This window comes from Perissodus microlepis, chromosome 15 (assembly GCF_051167445.1).
Source record: "Perissodus microlepis isolate ML-2025 ecotype Zambia chromosome 15, ASM5116744v1, whole genome shotgun sequence".
Classification (NCBI taxonomy): Eukaryota; Metazoa; Chordata; class Actinopteri; order Cichliformes; family Cichlidae; genus Perissodus; species Perissodus microlepis.
Window position 1 is genome coordinate 10608374 of NC_140475.1, and position 22246 is coordinate 10630619.

Sequence of the window (22246 nt, forward strand, 5' to 3'; positions counted from 1 at the left end):
TATGAATACTTTTTTTTTTTTTTTGGTTTGTTTATGAGTTTCAGTCCTTTAGTATCATTTTCTTTGAAGTTTTGAGTACACACCAGCGAATTTTCTCTCCATTAATAAATTCTCCTGGATTTCTTTTTATTCATTTATTTTTTGTGTTATTGATGCATGGGTAACTGCTGCAGAGGGACTTTGCACTTGATTACCTCTGATTTATGAGAGTAAAAGTCAGCCTCAGGTTCAGTTTTCAAATTTTAGTCATTCACTATTGTGTCTCGTTAAGCAATCTTTCCTTATTTTTGTTCAGCCAATATTAATAACGTTAATGGATGTTCAATATACAAATACTTTCAAGCCAGATTTATCTTGTTTTTTGTCTTTAGCTACGTTCTGTGAGTCTTCTGCAGATAAACACAGAAGTGCAATAACTTAATATGCAATCAGGCCTGTTGCTGTTGTCTCCCTTTTTAGGCAGCCTGCTGCCGCTGTGGCAGTGTGTGGGTGTTTTGAGTTTATCAAATTCCTGGAAATTGTTTTGCATTCAGTCCTCTTTTCTGAGTGGATGAAAGGGCCACTGGGTGCAACAAGAAGAGACTCACCAGATAGGAAATATGCAAAACCTTTTAGCAGATGGGAAGACACAGAAATGCACTAAAAAAGATGTGGAATGGTTCAATCACGAGCTATAAGTAAGGTTTCTTATTGGTTTCTTAATATTGGTAGAGGTGGGATAAATCGGAAATAAATATATTTCCCAGGTTCATATTCTGACTACAAGTGAAACTTTCATCATTAAGAGCTAATGTCAAAGCATGACTGCTATGAATGAAATACAATTTGAAAAAGGATTTTTCTTTACATTTTACTAATAATATGTGTTTGTTTCCACAGGTCATTGTTAGGCTGTTAGGTCTATATTGGTATTATTATTATTTTTCCTTTACCGACCACTTACAGAACTTCTGATCTACGGCCGACCGGTTCATATTACCCTGATTGCCAGGCGCTCCAGCAAATTTGCTGGCACCCGTTTCCTTAAAAGGGGAGCCAACTGTGAGGTACAGAGGTTACCAGGGTAACTCGGAGGAACAGATAGTAGAGGGTGGCATCAGGGCCACAAAACAGATTGAGATGACTCAGGTTGATCACATGGGGTTAATTGGACACACTTTCTCTTTTTGGAATGGGAGTGAGTGTCTTTGAGATGTGATGTTGTTCAGTTATATCCTTTTTTTCCTGTAGGTAAAGAAGATGAAGAGTTTGCTTGTCCAGATATGTAACAAAAAATCCCCCAACAATTTCTAGTATTTACTGTTCACATGACTGTAGTAGGAAGACTGAGAATGAGGAAGGTAATTGCAGACCGAATGTTAGAAGTCTTATATTAGAATGTTAGATGAAGAACATAGACATAGACTTTATTAATCCCACAGTGGGGAAATTCACATGATACAGCAGCACAAGAGTCAGTAAAAAAAAGAAGTGAATTAGAGCTATATTATAAAAAATAGCAATAGAAATGAAAAATAATTACATTTTTTAAAAAGCCAAAAAACTGTACACCAGTAATTTCTGTTACTGGTAAAATGGTTGTTCTACACAGTAAATAAACTCAAATCATTTTTTTCATATGTACATATACATACATAAAGTGCAGTGGGAGTGTTTATATAATATATACACGTAAGTTGTACGTTCAGTTTTGAAATGTTTGCCATGTGAAAGGTGAAGAAACACTTTGATATCTTATGATAAACTACAGTACTGTGTAAAGCTTTGAGCCTCCCCTCATTGGTTCACAAGGCGATGGCATCGTAATTTTTACATTAATCTTGAGCAAAAGCTCTTCAAGCTTTCTGAAGTTCTTGCAAAGTTTTTCTGTCCATTCTTCAGTATAGCAGTGAATGTCTACAGCCATCTATAAAACACACGAGAGGTGGTTTTAGTGCTGCATTTTAGTCATCATGTCAAAATTGATGGAATTATGAACACAGAAAAGTGCTATGTTATTTGGAGCCGTCATGCAATACCATCTGGAAAGCATCTGATTGGCAACGGCTTCATTTTTCTAGCATGACAATGATCCCAAACACACTGCTAATGCAGTGAAAACATACCTGGGCAGAAAAACATCACGGATAGTCCCAGTGCCCGGACCTTAACGTTACTGAAGTAATGTGAGATCATCCTTACAGAGCAAAAAACAGCGAACACCCAAAGAATAGCTCTGAATGTTCTTCAACAAGCCTGAAGAACCACTCCTGTAGACTACATAAAGAATTTAGATTTATATAATTGTATTATAATAATTGTTTTATGTTCTCTAAAGACATGTTCTTGGGTTTCCCAATCATGCCGAAGTTTATCATTTCTTTTTTGCTTTTCTCATTTTTTGTTTTATTTTCTTTTTTTCAGGGGGATGTGGCTAATGAGGTAGAGACTGAACAGGTCGTCCATGATGCCTCAGTTATGTCTTTCACAGCAGGGAGTTACTCCTCATATGTCCAGGTGCGAGGCTCCGTCCCACTCTACTGGTCCCAGGACATTTCCACCATGATGCCAAAACCTCCAATTCGATGTAAGATTTCTTCTTTACACTTCAGCATCAGCAGCTTTTGTTGTAGGCTGAAATATGTAACATGTGGTGAACTGTATATGTATTATTTTTGTCTTTTGATACTTCAGAAGAAATAAGTCATCGAAGAAAAGCTACATTAAAATAAGAGAATAAATGTAGAGTATACTGAGGCCATTCCTTTCAACTATTGGCAAAAGATTAAAAAAAAATAAGACTGTGAAGGCAGGATGGCCCCTTTTGGCTTCAGCTTTGTATCCGTCCTATTTCATTATAAGCTGGATAAAAACACAAAGCCGTGGCCAGAGGGAGGTGATTAGGTACCGAGACTGACGGTGAGGACAGCTCTGTGTGTGGGGGTATACACACAGGAATAGACTGGTGTTTGCATGTGTACAATGCCTGTATTAGATTGTAATCTTTTTTTCTTTTGGTTTGCCCTTTAATTCATCCTCAGGTGACATTTACCTGTGAAAGATAGACACTGAGCATGTCCCTAAGATCCCTCCGTGTGTCATCTTCCCTCATCGTCCTGCTTCCACTTTGATCCTTCAAGACGGTCCTTATCTGACATTTCCTAAATGTTTCCCCAACCCTTCCACCATCAGTTTAACATTTGACCTGTTTACATGTGTTAACAGTTTTCTCAGTGCATGGCATACTTTTTCCCCTCCATCATATTTTTTCCTCCACTGAGGAGAAGTAATATGCCATCTAATTAAGTGGTTGACGCAAACTAGTAGTTTAGTTTGTTGAGTCTTTAATCCTGTTCCCAATAGGTCTACTATTACTGGGGATTTCATTTTTAATAATTAAAAACAGTTTAAGATCAATTTTAAAATTAAAATCACTAAATTATTCATTATTCGTTCCAGCTGGACTTTATTTTTGTACATTTCACATCTTTGTGCTTCCTGAGCCTTCCTGATTTTGAGTTAGGTGAAACTAAAAAGCTGTCCTGCTCACATTAGCCCATGTTTAATACGAGGAAAATGTTGCTTTGTTGTTGACTGGAGAGAAAGACATCTTCACTGGTGCATAAATGTTTATAGAAAAATTATATTTAAATAAATTATTGGTGTGCCAGTATAGCTTGCTTTCATTGATGGTACAACAAATGAAACTCAAAAATCAGTTTTATTTGTTTCTATTTAATAATATAGGTTATTATTATTGTGGAACCTTTCATATTAAATAACTGTCCATCTCCAGGTCACTTATGTTGGTCAAAACAAATATGTTCTCTGTGGTAGGCTGATACACACATTTATTGATTGGACCATAATCTAAATTTTACCTAGGGCATCAAATTGACTTGGCTCTAATCAAAAACAGAACAAATCTTGGAATACTTGAAGTGGTCTGAAGATCTTAAAATGCACTTTTGGGTATTGGATCAATCTCCTTAATAAATAAATGACCAACATGTGACATTTTTGTCACATATGTTTAGTTGGGTTCTCTTTACTTACTTTTAGGACCTATGTGGAAATCAGTTGATATTTTTTCTGTTTTTCTGCTGAAATTTTAAAGGAATCACAAATATCCAAGCCCATTGTCGTAGCTGAATCTAGGTCAACAACGTAGCTAAGGGACATACTGGACTCAGGGCATGCAGAGTAGAGAGCGTCTATATTACACAATGCATCGCTCCTTGCCCCATCTCTGATATGTCAAGACTCATTATTGCATAATTGAATCCTTTAGGAGATGACCTTAGTTGACCGCTGAAGGAAAGTCACCAATGTCATTATCCAAACTCCCCTCCCAAGATGCACAAGCGCTTTACATAAACTATCATCCTTTGAGGTGTGAGCAGTGGAAAACATGACGATTAAATGGTTTTGGGGAGAAGCTGAAAAAGGTGACATTTAATTTATCAGTTCTGACACACAAGCAGCTCTGTGGGATGAACTGCAGCACGATCTGACCTATTTTCTTAAGTCTCCTTTCTGGCAGCCGCACTAGTCCAATTTGGCAACATGTGTGCAGGTGTGGGGTTGAGCATTAGTGGCAAGTAGAAGCTGTAAATGTGCTTTTTAAAAGGAACATTTAATAGAAAAATGAAAATGCAAAGGTTCAGTGTGGTGTTAAAGGTCGTCTGTTAAAATAGTCACGTGGAAAAGTTTTAAACTCAAAAAGAAAAGTATAGATACAAAAAATGTTAAGAATACTTGTTTTATTACAAATAAGACTACATAAACATTGGAGTGAAATCTAATCAAGTACTTTTACATTTTAATCAAAAAAAATAATTATGTGCTTTATTTTCTGTTTTTTAATTGTAAACCAGTTAATTTGGAAATTAATGGATAACAACAATATTTAAATTTTGACATGAAAAGTATAATTTCAATTAAAGAGCTTGCACACAAAGGTGTATTAACGGTTACAAAAACATTAAAGATGATTTTGGTAATTACCAGTACTGTTAATTTATGGTTGTGACATAAAACAAACATTGGGTGCTGATCTAATACATTTCTTAAGCCCTTTATGTAGCAGAAATATTTTTAAAATTTTTTAATTTTTAAATTGTTTGTATCCCTTCTTATGAATCCTGGATTTACTCCATGATGTTATGCCAGGGTTCCGTAGAGGTATTGCTCTCTATATCAGGAATACTTCTTAGTAAAATTATTTTAAAGTTATCATCAGATCTAGGGCTGTTCAATATAACGATATATATCGGATGAAGATATAAAAAACGTCTATCGTTTCATTTTACGCTATCGTTTGTTTCGTGGTGTCGCAAAATAAACTCTTTACGGTAATATTTTTTCATCGTTTTGATGGTCACTGTAGTGGCTATTTAATATAACCACACTACAGACGGACAAGCGCCTGTTTTTATGCGTTGTGGTTAGCAACAACGACGGTAACACCATCGCGTGTCCGCTTGTTTATGTTCCACATAAACCTTTCACAATAAAGCTCAAGATCCTGTTGAGACTTTTCAAAATAAACTGAGTCACGTGAAAGAGCCGATTATTTACGGATGAGAAGTAAAAAAGAGCCATCAGGTGCTAAAAACTTATGTCTAAAAATGTATAGTTTCATGCATCTGTTGAAACACTCGACTCAAGGTACATGCCGCGCAGCTGGAAACACTTCCCGCAAGTCGAGCTGCCCGAGATTCACAGAATTTACAGAAAATGTTAATTTTTTGTGATTTTATATCGTTATCGGGATGATAGATGTCTTATATCGGGATATGAGATTTTGTTCATATCGCACAGCCCTAATCAGATCTCTATTATCAGATCTCTTTGTCATGTCATGCCGTGACGCATGCTCAGTCATGCAGGCACAACACAGCGGATGGCTCTATCTTAGTGATGTGTGATGGATAAGAATTTAAGCATTTAATAAAGTGACTCAGATAACTTCTTTTTCATAGCAGCTAGACCAAGTGTTCCACTGTAGTGATCTTTGGTGATGGTGATGTAGGTCTCTCAGTGTTGTTGCTACTTTTACCTCAGCTGTGACAATATGCAATATTGTTTTGAAAAATAATTTGTATTGAGGTCAATAAAGTTGTTATATTTTTGTGGGGACCCTTAAATATTTAACCATTAAAATATTTTTTCTGTCTAATTTTGCAGTGGACCAAGCTGACCCATATGCCTATGTAGCTGGCCTCCATTTTGACCAGATGCTACAGCGGTTTGGCTCACCCATCATCATCCTCAACTTGGTCAAGGTAGGGAGGTGCTGAAATAAGTATTCCAAAATGTGTTTAATGACACAAAAATACAGTCATTAAGTAATAAAATCACTTACAAGCTATTTACTATTTACATAAATTCTTGTGATATAAATAAAATCACATCTCCACACAGTTATGCAAGTATGCAGACTTTAAACTTCTTAGTTATTAAATTAATAGCAGATTTGAATGTACCTGTGAATCCATTCTAAGGCTAGAGAGTTCACGGTTAAATTTTTCCAGTGCTACAGTTAATTAGCACATTGCACCTTCTTTAGGGCACATCTGCAGCACAATGCTTTCAGAGAAGCAATGCAATAAAGGGAAATACGTAAATACACAGCTCATGTTGTCTTCTGCTAATTTATCTACATTTTATTTTCTGTATATCAAATTTCAGTTAAATAAAGTCAGTAAAATCTGTTTTATTTACATAGGCCCAATTCACAAAAACAGTCACCTCAAGGCACGTTATATTGTACGGTAAACAGCTTAAAATAATACAGAGAAAGCCTTAACATTCCCTCCCCATGAGCAAGCACCTGGCTACAGTGGGAAGGAAAAATCCTTTTAAACAGGAAGAAACCAAGTAGAACCAGGAAGAGGGCAGCCGTGACTGGTTTGGGGTGAGGCGAGGAAGACAGGACAAAGACACAGTGTGGAAGTAGAGCCAGAGAATAATGATAAATGCAGAGTGGTGTATAAAGACATAGATGGCGAAAAAGAGGTGACTGAAGAAGAAACACTCAATGATTCATGGAAACCCCCCCCCCCCAGCAGGCTAGGCCTATAGTAGCATAAGGATTCAGGGTCACCTGATCCAGCCTTAACTATATGCTTTATCAAATAGGAAAGTTTTAAGCCTAATCTTCTAATCTTAAAAGTAGAGATGGTGTCTGTCTCCTGAATCCAAACTGGGAGCTCTTTCCACAGAAGAGGGGCCTGAAAGGTGAAGTCTCTGTCTCCCATTCTACTTTTAAATATTCTAGGAACCACAATAAGCCCACAGTCTGACAGCAAAGTGCTCTATTGTGGTGATATGGTACTAGGAGGCCTTTAAGATCAAATGCGACCTGGTTATTGAAGACCTCGTAAGTGAGGAGAAGGATTTTAAATTAGATTAGCCAATGAAGAGAAGCTAATGTGGGAGAAATGTGGCCTCTCTTTCTAGTCCCTGTCAATTCTCTCGGTACAGCACTTTTATTAACACTGAAAAAGAGACAAAAATGGCTAAGGATTATATATGCATCAGGCATATCCTTAGATCAAATATAACTTTCTTGTGTGATCACTCAAGAGGTAGCTATTTAAAATTATAGTGCAGGGCACGACTGTAATTTGTCAAGCATTCTGTTGATATTGGTGCGTTAGGTGTTGCTGTGGAGCCGTTTAGTCACAGGAGACTTTCTGAGTGCTTGCTGATTACAAGCAGTTGAAAAGCTGCCTTGAATATTGATCTGCTTCTGCATTGTTCTGGAAACACAAGCATACCAACACGCACAAGCACATTTGATAAGACACACCTAGTTTTCACCACATTATACCTTCTATATTGTTCTGCTGAAAAATTATCATAATTCATTTAAACTGCTGTCAGTTAAAAAAAAAAAGAAGCAAGATTATTATGTTTCATTATAAATTATGAAGATTATAAAATGCTTTATCTTGCTTCATGCTGCAGATGTATCCTTGTGTGCATCACAGTTACTCTATGTTGGGCACATGGCCATATACTCCGTAGATTGGGTCTCCAGCTCACGTTGTCACTCACAAGGGGAACTGTGAGATGAGGAACGAATCACAGAGCTCAGAGGTGTGCACAAGCCACAGCCATGTGAAATTTGCAGACTGTGGGGAGCAAAGCAGGGGACCCCCTGCTAACACAATACCCCCCTCCAGATTATCCAAGAGAGACAGAAAGAGGAAGGAAATGGCATTTAACCATAAAACCATCTATCCCTTAATGGAGGTGGCATGGGCCATGCTGGCCCTTCAAACTCTTTTATATGTGCATCATTTTGGCAAGGGCTAATGCATGCATCCCAGCATGTAAGAAAGGAGGCGTAAAGGCACACATGGTAAAGCATGTGAATGACTTGTTCAGGATACCTTGTACTCTGTACCCTTAGATATATAATTTGGATTGTAACCTTACAGAAAAACATGAAACCCATTAAACCATTGTGGTAAAATATACACCCATATTATTACAGTGTTCATTAACGTCACTAATACGTCACTGAAAAGCCCACTTCCATACGTCAGTGTGCATGTGTGACTGTTTTATGTTATCATTCGTGATCTGCGACTGCACTTTTTGCACCTCAACATTATTGTGGCCTTTTATTAAAGCTTGTTTATGCCTGTGAACAATACAAGTCTGCTGTTCTGAGTGTTTGTTCACGTGTACTGTACTTGTAGTATCTCATCTGTGCTCAGAAAGTGTGACCGAGCGTGTATACGTGTCTGCCTGTATGACACGCTCTGCTGAATGGTCGAGGAAATGTGCTGGTAATTTGACTGGTTGCTGTGGTGCCACTGCTGGATGTTTGAATGGCGATGTGAGCTGCTAAATGATGCGTCCAAGCTGATTATCACCCTGGGTGATCAGTCATAAAGCTACAGTGGAGTTCATGTGGAAATAGCTTAATGGATAGTGTGACTGCAGATCACACAGAAGGATTATGAGTTCATGCGTTTTAGTTGACAAAGAATAATTTCTTTGATTTTTTTTCAGATTTTTTTTTTCACTTACTGATTACGACAAAATTAGAGGCAAGATTTATAATCACTGTAATATTGTTGCCCCATGTTTGCTCGCCAAAGGTACTTTTAAATTTTACACCATCAAATTTGCTGTATTTTGTAGTTGAAGGTAATTAACTGATGTGACACATGGGCGATCGTGGCTCAAGAGTTGGGCGTTCGCCTTGTAATCGGAAGGTTGCCGGTTCGAGCCCCGGCTTGGACAGTCTCGGTCGTTGTGTCCTTGGGCAAGACACTTCACCCGTTGCCTACTGGTGGTGGTCAGAGGGCCCGGTGGCGCCAGTGTCCGGCAGCCTCGCCTCTGTCAGTGCGCCCCAGGGTGGCTGTGGCTACAATGTAGCTTGCCATCACCAGTGTGTGAATGTGTGTGTGAATGGGTGGATGACTGGACATGTAAAGCGCTTTGGGGTCCTTAGGGACTAGTAAAGCGCTATATAAATACAGGCCATTTACCATTTACCATACAGTTGCACTCACTGGCCATTTTATTAGGCACATGTATTCATTCAGTCATATGGCAGCAATGATTTAGGCATGTAGTCAAGATGGTCCACTGAAGTTCAAGAAGGGGGAAGAAGGTGGTTCAGTTGATTTTGCAGTTTGATGTTGTTGCCCATTTTTTTTCTTAGTGAGCTTGGAAACCAATCTGGTTGGTTGCTAGATGTTGACCAACAGTTCTTAAGGCCACAAAGTTCTGTAAGTTTGTGCAGGCATAACTGAAGTAAAAGGCAGGGGAAAGATGTTTTTAAATATTACTTTGGACAAAATTTCTAAATTTTTTACTGTTTTTTTTTTTTTTTGCCCCTCAGCCATAAAAGGCTCATGGGGTATCATCACCCTGCCAGGCAGGTGAGAGGTCAGGCGACGTGGACACCCAAGTTTGTGAATGGGATCATTCGTGAACAAAGCAATGTAGGAGTTTCAAATTGATACCAATTAGTGCCAGAGGTATATCCTGTATTTATCAAAGTACCCGTGTGCGTGTGTGGACCGCTCGTTTTAATATTTTACACACAAAACATAACCCCTTTTTTTTTCTGGTTATTTCTTTTCCTTGTGAAAGTCGTGTTTTTGTTTTTGTTTAATTAAAATGTTTTTTCACATTTAATTTTCATTTTTAGGTTAATTTTAGTAGGCTGGGATGTCCTTGGCCTGCATCATGCGGTTTCTATTACATATATTCTACTCTGCTCGATGCCTGTAAATTGCATCTTGCAGCTTTGTGTTCTCTGAGGTCACTGTGTAAAAGACATGAATGGATGTTGATTAATACTTCAAAGGAAAACACAGAATCTGTTACATGTCTGACTACATCCCTAATGGAAACCTTTCAAAGAACTCAGATACTATTGTGACTGTACATCAAGCCCACCTTAATGTAATACTTAAGTTGACGTTTGATAGAATCACACATACATGTGTACATCTCTTTGTTGTGCTATAGAAGCGTGAAAAAAGGAAACATGAGAAGATTCTGAGCGAGGAGCTGTTCCGTGCTGTGGTCAACTTGAATCAGTTCCTCCCTCCCTCCCATTGCATAGACTATATCGCTTGGGACATGGCCCGATACACCAAGAGGTATTGACAAATACTAGTGCACAGAATATCTTTAAGGTGCAGGTTTATTGTGTTTTTACCATCAAAATAAGAAGCTCACTTTGAAGCAGCAATAACTTGAAGTAAACATTTTCTATGTGACTTTATAATTGTCTTAGAACTGCTTGAAATTCCTCTCACATTGTTGTAGAGGAATTTTGGGAAGGTCCGGACAGACGTGTTAAAGAGAGCTCAAAGCAGCTATCTGGGATACTCTGAAACTTCTCTGGATTAAAATACTGACATTATTCATTTCCGGACCTTCTCATTGTTTCTGATACACTCATATGAGATCTTGACATTTTAACCTGAGCCCTTTTGGGAGCAAAGAATAGAGATGTTAAAGTCTAGGGACTTGGATATAAAATTTGATGAATGAGCTTCTACAGGCACATCCATTTTTTAAAATGATTTATTCTTCAGCGAGTTAAAATGACATTTCCAATCTTTCTCTTTCTGTCCCAGCAAGTTGTGCAATGTTCTCGACCGTCTGAGTATGATAGCAGAGAACGTGGTCAAGCGAACGGGTTTCTTCATTAATCGCTCTGACTTCTACTGTCACACTCTCAGACCAGATGAAAGGTGAGACTTTTTCTTTTTTTAAAATCCTATTCGATTGCTTCTTTTTCTCCCCCTTTAAAACCGAGAAGGCCGAAACACACACTGCTGAACAAGAATTAAAACTTTCAGTCAGCCCCATGTGCAAAACAAACACATCTGTTACTGTTTCAGTTTTATTTGAAGCAAACTAATAAGTAAAATGGAAGCTGCTTAATGAATCTGAATATGAGCGGGTTACAGAAAACTAAACCACAATAGTGTCTTTTTTTAGATTTGTATATCGGATGTTTTCCACAAATTTCGTAAATTTAAGGTTTTGTAATTTTCCATATTCATGATCACACTTATCGACACTTGCTTGATTTTGAAACTTTCCACATATGAATTCTTAATGGAAATTATGCCTGATGGCAGTTGTATTACATTGAAATTTCTGCTAATGAGCTGAGTAGATTGCCATCCATGTACATAGTGCCTGGCTCTTCTACTGTCTGGATGATTTAATCGCTTTTACTCAGCATTAGCATTCTGTTACATAACACAACGACCATGCCAGAGCACATATTTATTACCCTTTCTTTTGCATTACGTAAGCTATCACACTTTCTTTGCTTTAAGGACTCATACGCTCAGCCACATGCTCCCAACTATACACATGCACGCACACACATACAGGGAGTGCAGAATTATTAGGCAAGTTGTATTTTTGAGGAATAATTTTATTATTGAACAACAACCATGTTCTCAATGAACCCAAAAAACTCATTAATATCAAAGCTGAATGTTTTTGGAAGTAGTTTTCAGTTTGTTTTTAGTTTTAGCTATTTTAGGGGGATATCTGTGTGTGCAGGTGACTATTACTGTGCATAATTATTAGGCAACTTAACAAAAAACAAATATATACCCATTTCAATTATTTATTTTTACCAGTGAAACCAATATAACATCTCCACATTCACAAATATACATTTCTGACATTCAAAAACAAAACAAAAACAAATCAGCGACCAATATAGCCACCTTTCTTTGCAAGGACACTCAAAAGCCTGCCATCCATGGATTCTGTCAGTGTTTTGATCTGTTCACCATCAACATTGCATGCAGCAGCAACCACAGCCTCCCAGACACTGTTCAGAGAGGTGTACTGTTTTCCCTCCTTGTAAATCTCACATTTGATGATGGACCACAGGTTCTCAATGGGGTTCAGATCAGGTGAACAAGGTGGCCATGTCATTAGTTTTTCTTCTTTTATACCCTTTCTTGCCAGCCACGCTGTGGAGTACTTGGACGCGTGTGATGGAGCATTGTCCTGCATGAAAATCATGTTTTTCTTGAAGGATGCAGACTTCTTCCTGTACCACTGCTTGAAGAAGGTGTCTTCCAGAAACTGGCAGTAGGACTGGGAGCTGAGCTTGACTCCATCCTCAACCCGAAAAGGCCCCACAAGCTCATCTTTGATGATACCAGCCCAAACCAGTACTCCACCTCCACCTTGCTGGCATCTGAGTCGGACTGGAGCTCTCTGCCCTTTACCAATCCAGCCACGGGCCCATCCATCTGGCCCATCAAGACTCACTCTCATTTCATCAGTCCATAAATCCTTAGAAAAATCAGTCTTGAGATATTTCTTGGCCCAGTCTTGACGTTTCAGCTTGTGTGTCTTGTTCAGTGGTGGTCGTCTTTCAGCCTTTCTTACCTTGGCCATGTCTCTGAGTATTGCACACCTTGTGCTTTTGGGCACTCCAGTGATGTTGCAGCTCTGAAATATGGCCAAACTGGTGGCAAGTGGCATCTTGGCAGCTGCACGCTTGACTTTTCTCAGTTCATGGGCAGTTATTTTGCGCCTTGGTTTTTCCACACGCTTCTTGCGACCCTGTTGACTATTTTGAATGAAACGCTTGATTGTTCGATGATCACGCTTCAGAAGCTTTGCAGTTTTGAGACTATTTTTGACTTTTCTGAGCCTGTCAAGTCCTTCTTTTGACCCATTTTGCCAAAGGAAAGGAAGTTGCCTAATAATTATGCACACCTGATATAGGGTGTTGATGTCATTAGACCACACCCCTTCTCATTACAGAGATGCACATCACCTAATATGCTTAATTGGTAGTAGGCTTTCGAGCCTATACAGCTTGGAGTAAGACAACATGCATGAAGAGGATGATGTGGACAAAATACTCATTTGCCTAATAATTCTGCACTCCCTGTACACTGGTAGGTGTTTTGTTTGTTTGTGCAATCAGGTATGACACTGTAGCATTCATCACATGCAGGAATTGGGTCATGGATAATGAAGATATTTACAAAGTCTTGATAACGCTGCCTTGTTCTGATCATTTACACGTTTGTCTGAAGTTTCCATCTCGCTGCATTCAGACTTTGTACTTTGATGCATACTTTAGCTACAGCTGCTGATTGATTTTAAAGTGGGTCACGGAGTTTATTCAGAGATGATAAAATGTGTTTTAAAACTTCCTCTTAAATATCCACAGCTCACAAGGAGAAATTCAGAATTACTGGGTTTTTTGCATTGATTGATTTCTTCTTGCTTTTGTACAATTTAGTCTGCCTTTCGTCAAAGGGTGATTTTCTTTATTTGCTGTTTTTCCCTTTTAAAAAGAAAGTGTTGAATGAGAGTGGTAGAGAATTTAAACGGAATAAGAAAAATACAGTTACTTTGTTAAAATAAAGGGATTACACGGCAGTTTTTTCCTGTTTCATATGTTAGGCTGTCCCCTCTCTATTTTTGGTTATTCCACGCATTGCCGGAAACCCAAAAAAAACGCATTAAGAGGCTCTAATGCCTGTGTCTCAATCTCGCGGCCCATGTCACCTCTACTTGCAGCCCACATAATGACGTGACAAAATATGTTTTTTTTTTATTATTGTTCAAAAAATTATTTAATATGAAGGCAATAGGCAGAGTGCTACAGGCATAGCCCTAAAGAATGTAGCCTCATGGGCAGTGTAGCCCAGTTGTAAGTAAGCTATTAAGACTCGACTGTACACTGTGTTCGTGTTTTCCTCCGAAACAATGCGTTCTGTTGGAGCAGCCTTTCAACGCCCCTCTCTGTCTCTCGTTAGCAGAGTTGACCCAGACAACAAAGTAAAACTAGTTTTCGGTTACGAGCCTGACGCGGAACCCGACGTATTAGCCAGAGGTCCCTTTACTACGGTTCGGAGCCGCAGACCTGCTTTATATACGCGCCGAATAGTTTTCGCTGCAAAAAGTGCAGCCTTACCTAATGTCCACCCTACTGTTACTCATTTTATATTAAGATTTAAAAATCTAGCTTGATAATATATTAAGTAATCCATTGTATTCAGAATGCTTTACTCTCATACGTTACATTTTGGGGCTTGTATTCTGTAATCTGTAGTGGAATACATTTTAAAAGTAACCTTCCCAACACTGGTGGTGGGAGATTTGCATCACGGATATGCAGCAGACAGATCTGCAGCAATCGTGTGACGCTATCGTGTCAATATTGACCAAAATCTCTGAGGAATGTTTCCATGACCCTGTTGAATCCATGAAACCATGAAGAATTAAGGCAGTTCTGAAAGCAAAAGAGGGTTTAAACTGGTACTAGCAAATTTGTGTCCTGTTTATTAACATTCATGTAACAAAAAAAAAAAAAATATTAGCAACTTGCACTCTAGTTGTTTGCCTCTTTCTGACTTCACGTTAACAAAATAACCAAGAATTAATCTCTTTTTTTCTAAATTTTAAACATACTGTAACTTTTTTTTCCTAGGGGTCAGTGTAACTTTGCTTGGTTTTGCACAGAAAGTACTACAGCACTGTAAATGTGAACATGACTTCCACTTTTCATCTCTGGGTATTAGAATTTGTCTGCTGAACATTTTCTTCTGTACTTGCACTCCTGATGGGGGTTCATTGTGTCAGGGTGCCTTTGCTGTGTCTGCACCCATTCCATTATGTTCATCCTCGTAATGGTGACAGTCACTGTGATGACAGTTATCATCGCAGTTTCATCATACTGAAGCCGGAATAAATTAGAAAACGTTCTTGCAGAAGAGTACGTGTTCGGTTTGTTTCCGTTTGTTTATTGACTTCAGTAAATTAAGTAACATTTTTACAGGTGGGGAGATGTAGGTGGACAAATAACATCCACTGGGCGACTGCAGGTAGGTCTTTTGCAGCTTTTTGCACACAATTATAAAAATGTATGAGTTTTTTAGAAAAAGGCTTGCCTGTTTGTCATCATCATAATGATTACTACTACTGAGTTAATAGGCTGTAGTTTATAAAGTCAGCTGTTTTCCTCTTGTTGCTTGATGTGTAGACTGGTGTGTTGCGGACCAACTGTGTGGATTGTCTTGACCGGACCAATACTGCCCAGTTCATGGTGGGCAAGTGCGCTCTGGCTTATCAGCTTTACGCGCTGGGAATGATTGACAAGCCCAAGCTCCAGTTTGATACTGACTGCGTGAGGTAAAGTTCATATAATTGCCTGAAAATCTAATCCATGCTAAACCTTATCTTTTTCATTTATTTGGAATCCTTTTGGCAGATGCAAATATGGCAGTTATTCCAACCTTTTATCCCAAAGTTTGCTGCTCTAAATTCAGTATTCCCAAACATTAGTCAGTAGTGTGTGTCTCTGTCTACTTTTACTTGAAACTGCCACTTAAAGCTCAGTTTTTTTCCATCTGAACACAGCATGAGCTACAGTCAGTGCATCAAGGAGAACAAGAATCTGTCACATGCTTGAACTGAAGCGTTCTTACAAGCAACGTGAAAGCTGTTAGAACAGCACATTAACACCACTTAATATGACTCATAGCTCTCTAGTAGTTAATCACTGTTGCACACATACAAAGAAACAAGCACAAAATACAGACCCAATCATTTGAGGTATTTTTAATTACTTTTTTTTTTTTTTTACACCTTTTTTTTTCCCAAAAAATAATCCTCCAAAAGTCCAGATCACCAAAATAATAAATGAATCACAGTTTTATTTGCCCTTGCGAATTGATGACATTTTTTCTTTTGTGCTGTTCAGGTTGTTTGAGGAGTTGTATGAAGACCATGGAGACACTCTGTCACTGCAGTACGGGGGCTCTCAGCTCGTGCACAGGGTCAAGACTTACCGCAAGATTGCACCCTGGACACAGCACTCCAAAGATATCATGCAAACGTTGTCACGGTACTACAGCAATGCTTTCTCAGGTGTGTTCTACACTAGTATGCTCCGTATTAAACAGAATCTACTCTTAGTTATGTTCCAGGTTTCCATAGAAATGGGCTCAACCTGTGCATGCATGTGTAGTTTACACTCATGCAGTGAATACAGGCAATGTGAAGTATGAAGAAAACGACACTCTATAATTACATATAAGCAAACATTTCTGCCTTTACTTGAACAGAACATAGGACAAATGTGAATCGGCTCACAAAACTTTCTGTGAGAAAGTTTGGTCACAAGTGAAAATCACTCAAGATAGTTGCCAATCTTCCCAGCAACAGACAACTTAACAAATTCACCCTTAAGCCAGACTGTGCAATACTCAGAGAAACTGCACCAAGTCAAAGAATTGGTGACTGTAAAGCCATATGTTAGCATGTTAAATATCAAAGGTCATGACATCTCAATTCAAAAGAAAATGAACAGGCATGGCTTGTTTGAAAGGGTTGTCGGGGGAAAAGTATTGTTTCTCTAAAAAACAAAAATGGCTTATGTTTGCAAAGTTGCATCTGCACCAATCACAAGACTTTTGGAACAATGTGTTTTGGACAGACGAGACCATAATGCACAGAGCCATGTTTGGCAAAATCCAAACACCTCATACCAACTGTCAGCACAATGGTGGATGCGAGAAGATTGGGTTTGTTTTGCAGCCGCAGGACCGAGGCGCCTTACAGTCATTGAGCCAAACATGAACTCCTTTGCATACTAAGCTATTCTAGAGTCATATATGAGGACATCTGTCTGACAGCTAAAGCTTGGCTAAAATTGGGTCATGCAACAGGATAATGATCAGCTTCAAATATACAATTCAGTAGCTAAAAGACTGCAGCAACAAGGTGTCAGTCCAGAACATCAGCGCTGCTGAAATGCTGGGACAAGACCTTGGGAGACCTGCACACAAATAAATGCCTGCAAAGCTCAATGAACTGTGGGAACATGGTAAAGAGAGGTGGGTCAAAATTCCTCAGGAAAAAAAAGGCAGTTACTTCACATTTACCTTTGCTAAACCCCTTTTTTCTGCGCATGACTGGGGATGAGATTTCTAATATTGTTAATTGCAGATATTTTTTTGATTGCAGCCAATTTGTAGACATGACATAATTACCCAGCAGTTACTGATAAAAGTGGCTTTGCAATGTCCGCAATTTTGATTTTTAATCATTTTAAATGACACCCTAGTGCGTGGTTACAATCAGTGTATCTAGAAATCTTAATGGGTTTACAAAGGTGTTTTCACAGTACACCAGTGAGTGTTCCAGGAGTGAAGAAGAAGACTGTGTACTGTGTCTTAAACCTTGATTAACAGAACTGCACTACTTGACCTACAACATCAACCTTGTTTGTGGTGCTTTGCTCTTGATTTAGTTTTGAGAAATTCAATCAGTAGTTTGTTGCTGAGAGTAGCGTGTATTAAGAATTTTTAAAAAGAAGCCCATATAATCCAGCAGCACAGACAGCCAGAGACCATCACACTCGAACGGGATTCATGAACTGCAAATTGAGCAATCCCATGACCTGAATCAGGTAATATGATTAACTACTTGTTGCCACTTAAGAAGACTATACAAGGACAAATTAGCCTAAATGCTTTGTAGTCTGAGCACTGGCTGGTTTGTTCTGTCAACTTGCCCCTTTACAAGGGCACAACCATTTTCACAGATTTTCCCGTGGTCATGTTTTCCATGCCCTTTTAGACTAGTTTCTGCAAAATTGGAAAAGGGTAATTCCACCCTTGTGTTGCTCAGTAATTTCTAAAAAAGAACACCCGGTAAATGTTAAAACCATAATCCTTCCATAATAAGTTCTCCTATTAATGGCACTCATATGTGCATATGTATGTTGTATATATTTTTATTATGTATATGGGGAATTAAATACAGTAGAATAAAATTATAAAATGCTACTTCCTATGAGGTAAATGACATATAATTTTATATCATAGTCAAGCACTGTAACAGCTTCCCCTTGAATCACAGATCAATTTTATACACAGAACCATGTAGTGTAAGCTTCCATATCCTGTGCAGCCTTTTAATTGGTAGATGCAGTGTGACCTCATATGCTTATTAAGACAATTAACAGACATGATGTCAAATTATATTCCTTCTTCCTTTCATTCATAATGGTTGCACGTGTATATTATGTTCAAAGATCACCAGTAACTCGTATCATGTGATACACGAGATAAATCTCAGAGAAAAAAACGTAATTGGAGAACAGTCTTGGTGGTGGGCTGTAATAAAACCCAGTTTAGTTTCTAATTACCTAACGTGACTGTGGTTCTGCACGTGGCTTCGTGCTGTAGTTAGGGAGGGTGAATTAAATGGAACTAAACCAGACAAATGTACAAAGCACGTGCCACATGCTGAGCACACAAACGCTCACAGAGATTATCTAAGTACACACTCGTAGCCAAAATGCTGTAGTGCAGTTGTTACAAGAGTTTTTACTGCTATGATGTATGTACAAGTCAGTGTTACTTAGATGTTAATTCATTAACTTAAATCTTTTCAGTGCTGCTCACGGTGAAGAGCTGGTGTAGTTTGCCATCATGGTAACGGAGGCTTAAGTTTGCTTCACATTCACTTTTGAACTGTACTCCCCTGCTTTAGGAACCACAGTAATTTATAAACTAGCATTTTTTTTCTTGTTCTTTTGTTTTTGTTTTTTTAAACAAGGCACTATTGACACGAAACTCAAAAGTTTAAATATATAAAATGGTACATGATTAAAAAGATTCAATTTAAAGTATGCACATTATTTGGCTTTCCTCTTCCTGAGCATCTCTGGGCATTAGTGACTTCAAGACTTTTTTCAAGCAGTATATTTTTTTTAAGTCATCTACATCAGTAGCGATTCAGAAGACCCTTATGAAAAGAACATCGAGGGAACAGTTTACCCTGCCCGGGATAGGGTTACTGGGGCCCCGCCCTGGAGCCAGGCCCGGGGAGGGTGCCCGAGGGTGAGCGTCTGGTGGCCGGGCCGTAGTCCATGGGGCCCGGCCGGGCACAGCCCGAAGAGGAGACATGGGCCCATACTCCCGCAGGCCCACCACCCGCAGGAGGCGCCATAGGGGTCGGGTGCATTGTGTGCCGGGTGGCGGCCAGGAGCGGAGGCCCTGGCGGACTGACCCCCGGCTGCCAAGACTGGCAATAGGGACATGGAATGTCACCTCTCTGGTAGGGAAGGAGCCTGAGTTAGTGCGTGAGGTTGAGAGGTACCGGCTAGATATAGTCAGGCTCACCTCTACGCATGGCTTGGGCTCTGGAACCAGTCTCCTGGAGAGGGGCTGGACTCTGTCTCAGTCTGGAGTTGCCCCTGGTGAGAGGCGGCGGGCTGGGGTGGGTATTCTAATATCCCCTCAGCTTTCTGCCGGTACGTTGGGGTTTTTCCCGGTGGATGAGAGGGTTTGTTCCCTGCGCCTTAGGGTTGGGGAACGGGTCCTGACTGTCATCTGCGCTTATGCGCCGAGTGGCAGTTCGGAGTACCCAGCCTTCTTAGAGTCCCTGGGGGGGGTGCTGGAAGGTGCTCCACCTGGAGACTCTGTTGTCCTGCTGGGAGACTTCAATGCTCACGTGGGTAACGACAGCGAGACCTGGAGGAGCGTGATTGGGAGGAACGGCCTCCCTGATCTGAACCCGAGCGGTGCTTTGTTATTGGACTTCTGTGCTAATCACAGTTTGGCCATAACGAACACCTTGTTCGAACATAAGAGTGTCCATAAGTGCACGTGGCACCAGGACGCTCTAGACCGTAGGTCGATGATCGATTTTGTAATCGTATCACCAGACCTGCGACCATATGTTCTGGACACTCGGGTAAAGAGAGGGGCTGAGCTGTCAACTGATCACCACCTGGTGGTGAGTTGGATCAGGTGGCAGGGGAGGACGCTGGACAGACCTGGTGCACCTAAACGAGTAGTGAGGGTGTGCTGGGAATGTTTAGCAGAGGCCCCAGTCCGCAAGATTTTCAACGCACACCTCCGGCAGAGCTTCAACAGCATTCCGAGGGAGACTGGGGACATTGAGTCCGAATGGACCATGTTCAGCGTCTCCATTGCCGAAGCTGCTGCATTGAGCTGCGGCCGCAAGGTGGTTGGTGCCTGCCGTGGTGGTAATCCCCGAACCAAATGGTGGACACCAGAGGTGAAGGGAGCCACCAGGCTGAAGAAAGAGTCCTATCGGGCTTGGATAGCCTGTGGGACTCCGGAGGCAGCCGACAGGTATCGACAGGCCAAGCGGAATGCGGCTCGGGCAGTGGCTGAAGCAAAAACTCGGGTGTGGGAGGAGTTCGGAGAGGCCATGGAAAAAGACTTTCGGACTGCCTCGAAGAGATTCTGGCAAACCGTCAGGCGTCTCAGGAGGGGAAAGCGGTGCTCTACCTGCACTGTGTATAGTGCTGGCGGAGCGCTGCTGACGTCGACTGAGAAAATTGTCAGGCGGTGGAAGGAATACTTCGAGGACCTCCTTAATCCCACTGACACGTCTTCCGAGGAGGAAGCAGAGTCTGGGGATGAGGGGAATGACCCGCCAATTTCCGGGGGCGAGGTCACTGAGGCAGTTAAACAACTCCTCGGTGGCAGAGCCCCTGGTGTTGATGAGGTCCGCCCCGAGTTCCTGAAGGCTCTGGACGTTGTAGGGCTGTCCTGGTTGACACGCCTCTGCAATGTTGCGTGGAGATCAGGGGCAGTACCCGTGGACTGGCAGACCGGGGTGGTGGTCCCCATCTTTAAGAAGGGGGACCGGAGGGTGTGTTCCAACTACAGGGGGATCACACTCCTCAGCCTCCCTGGGAAAGTCTATGCCAGGGTGCTGGAAAGGAGAGTTCGTCCGCTAGTCGAACCTCGGATACAGGAGGAACAATGCGGTTTTCGTCCTGGTCGCAGAACACTGGACCAGCTCTTTATCCTTTCGAGGATACTTGAGGGTGCATGGGAGTTTGCCCAACCAGTCTACATGTGTTTTGTGGACTTGGAGAAGGCATTCAACCGTGTCCCTCGGGGTGTCCTGTGGGAGGTGTTGCGGGAGTATGGGGTGTCTGGCCCATTGCTACGGGCCATTCGATCCCTATACAACCGTTGCAAGAGCTTGGTTCGCATTGCCGGCAATAAGTCGGACTCGTTCCCGGTGGGTGATGGGCTCCGCCAGGGCTGCCCTTTGTCTCCGGTTCTGTTCATAATTTTTATGGACAGGATTTCTAGGCGCAGCCAAGTGGCGGAGGGCTTTCGCTTTGGTGGCCTCAAAATCTCATCTCTGATTTTTGCGGATGATGTGGTTCTGTTGGCTTCATCGGGTGAGGGCCTCCAGCTTGCACTGGAACGGTTCGCAGCCGAGTGTGAAGCAGCGGGAATGAGGATCAGCGCCTCCAAATCTGAGGCCATGGTTCTCAGCCGGAAAAGGGTGGAGTGCCCACTCCGGGTCGGGGATGAGTTCCTGCCCCAAGTGGAGGAGTTCAAGTATCCCGGGGTCTTGTTCGCGAGTGATGGGAGAAGGAAGCCGGAGATCGACAGACGGATTGGGGCTGCAGCTGCAGTAATGCAGACGCTGCACCGGTCCGTCGTGGTGAAGAGGGAGCTGAGTGTAAAAGCGAAGCTCTCAATTTACCGGTCGATCTACGTCCCTACCCTCACCTATGGCCACGAGCTGTGGGTAGTGACCGAAAGAACGAGATCGCGGATACAAGCGGCAGAAATGAGCTTCCTCCGAAGGGTGGCTGGCCTCTCCCTTAGAGATAGGGTGAGAAGTTTGGCCATCCGGGAGGGGCTCAGAGTAGAGCCGCTGCTGCTCCACATCGAAAGGAGCCAGTTGAGGTGGTTCAGGCATCTGACAAGGATGC

At 41.0% G+C, this 22246-nt stretch overlaps 1 protein-coding gene across 2 annotated transcripts in view; it reads left to right on the forward strand.

Moving 5' to 3' along the window:
* Positions 1 to 22246, forward strand: part of fig4a (FIG4 phosphoinositide 5-phosphatase a) — a 62316-nt gene that overhangs the window by 12330 nt on the left and 27740 nt on the right. For both annotated transcript variants that reach the window (XM_084952144.1, XM_084952145.1), the window contains exons 9-16: positions 946 to 1046; positions 2404 to 2566; positions 6169 to 6266; positions 10483 to 10616; positions 11100 to 11216; positions 15302 to 15347; positions 15506 to 15654; positions 16226 to 16392. In XM_084952144.1, coding sequence (XP_084808270.1) covers positions 946 to 1046; positions 2404 to 2566; positions 6169 to 6266; positions 10483 to 10616; positions 11100 to 11216; positions 15302 to 15347; positions 15506 to 15654; positions 16226 to 16392 — 975 coding nt within the window. The remainder of the gene's footprint in view (positions 1 to 945; positions 1047 to 2403; positions 2567 to 6168; positions 6267 to 10482; positions 10617 to 11099; positions 11217 to 15301; positions 15348 to 15505; positions 15655 to 16225; positions 16393 to 22246) is intronic.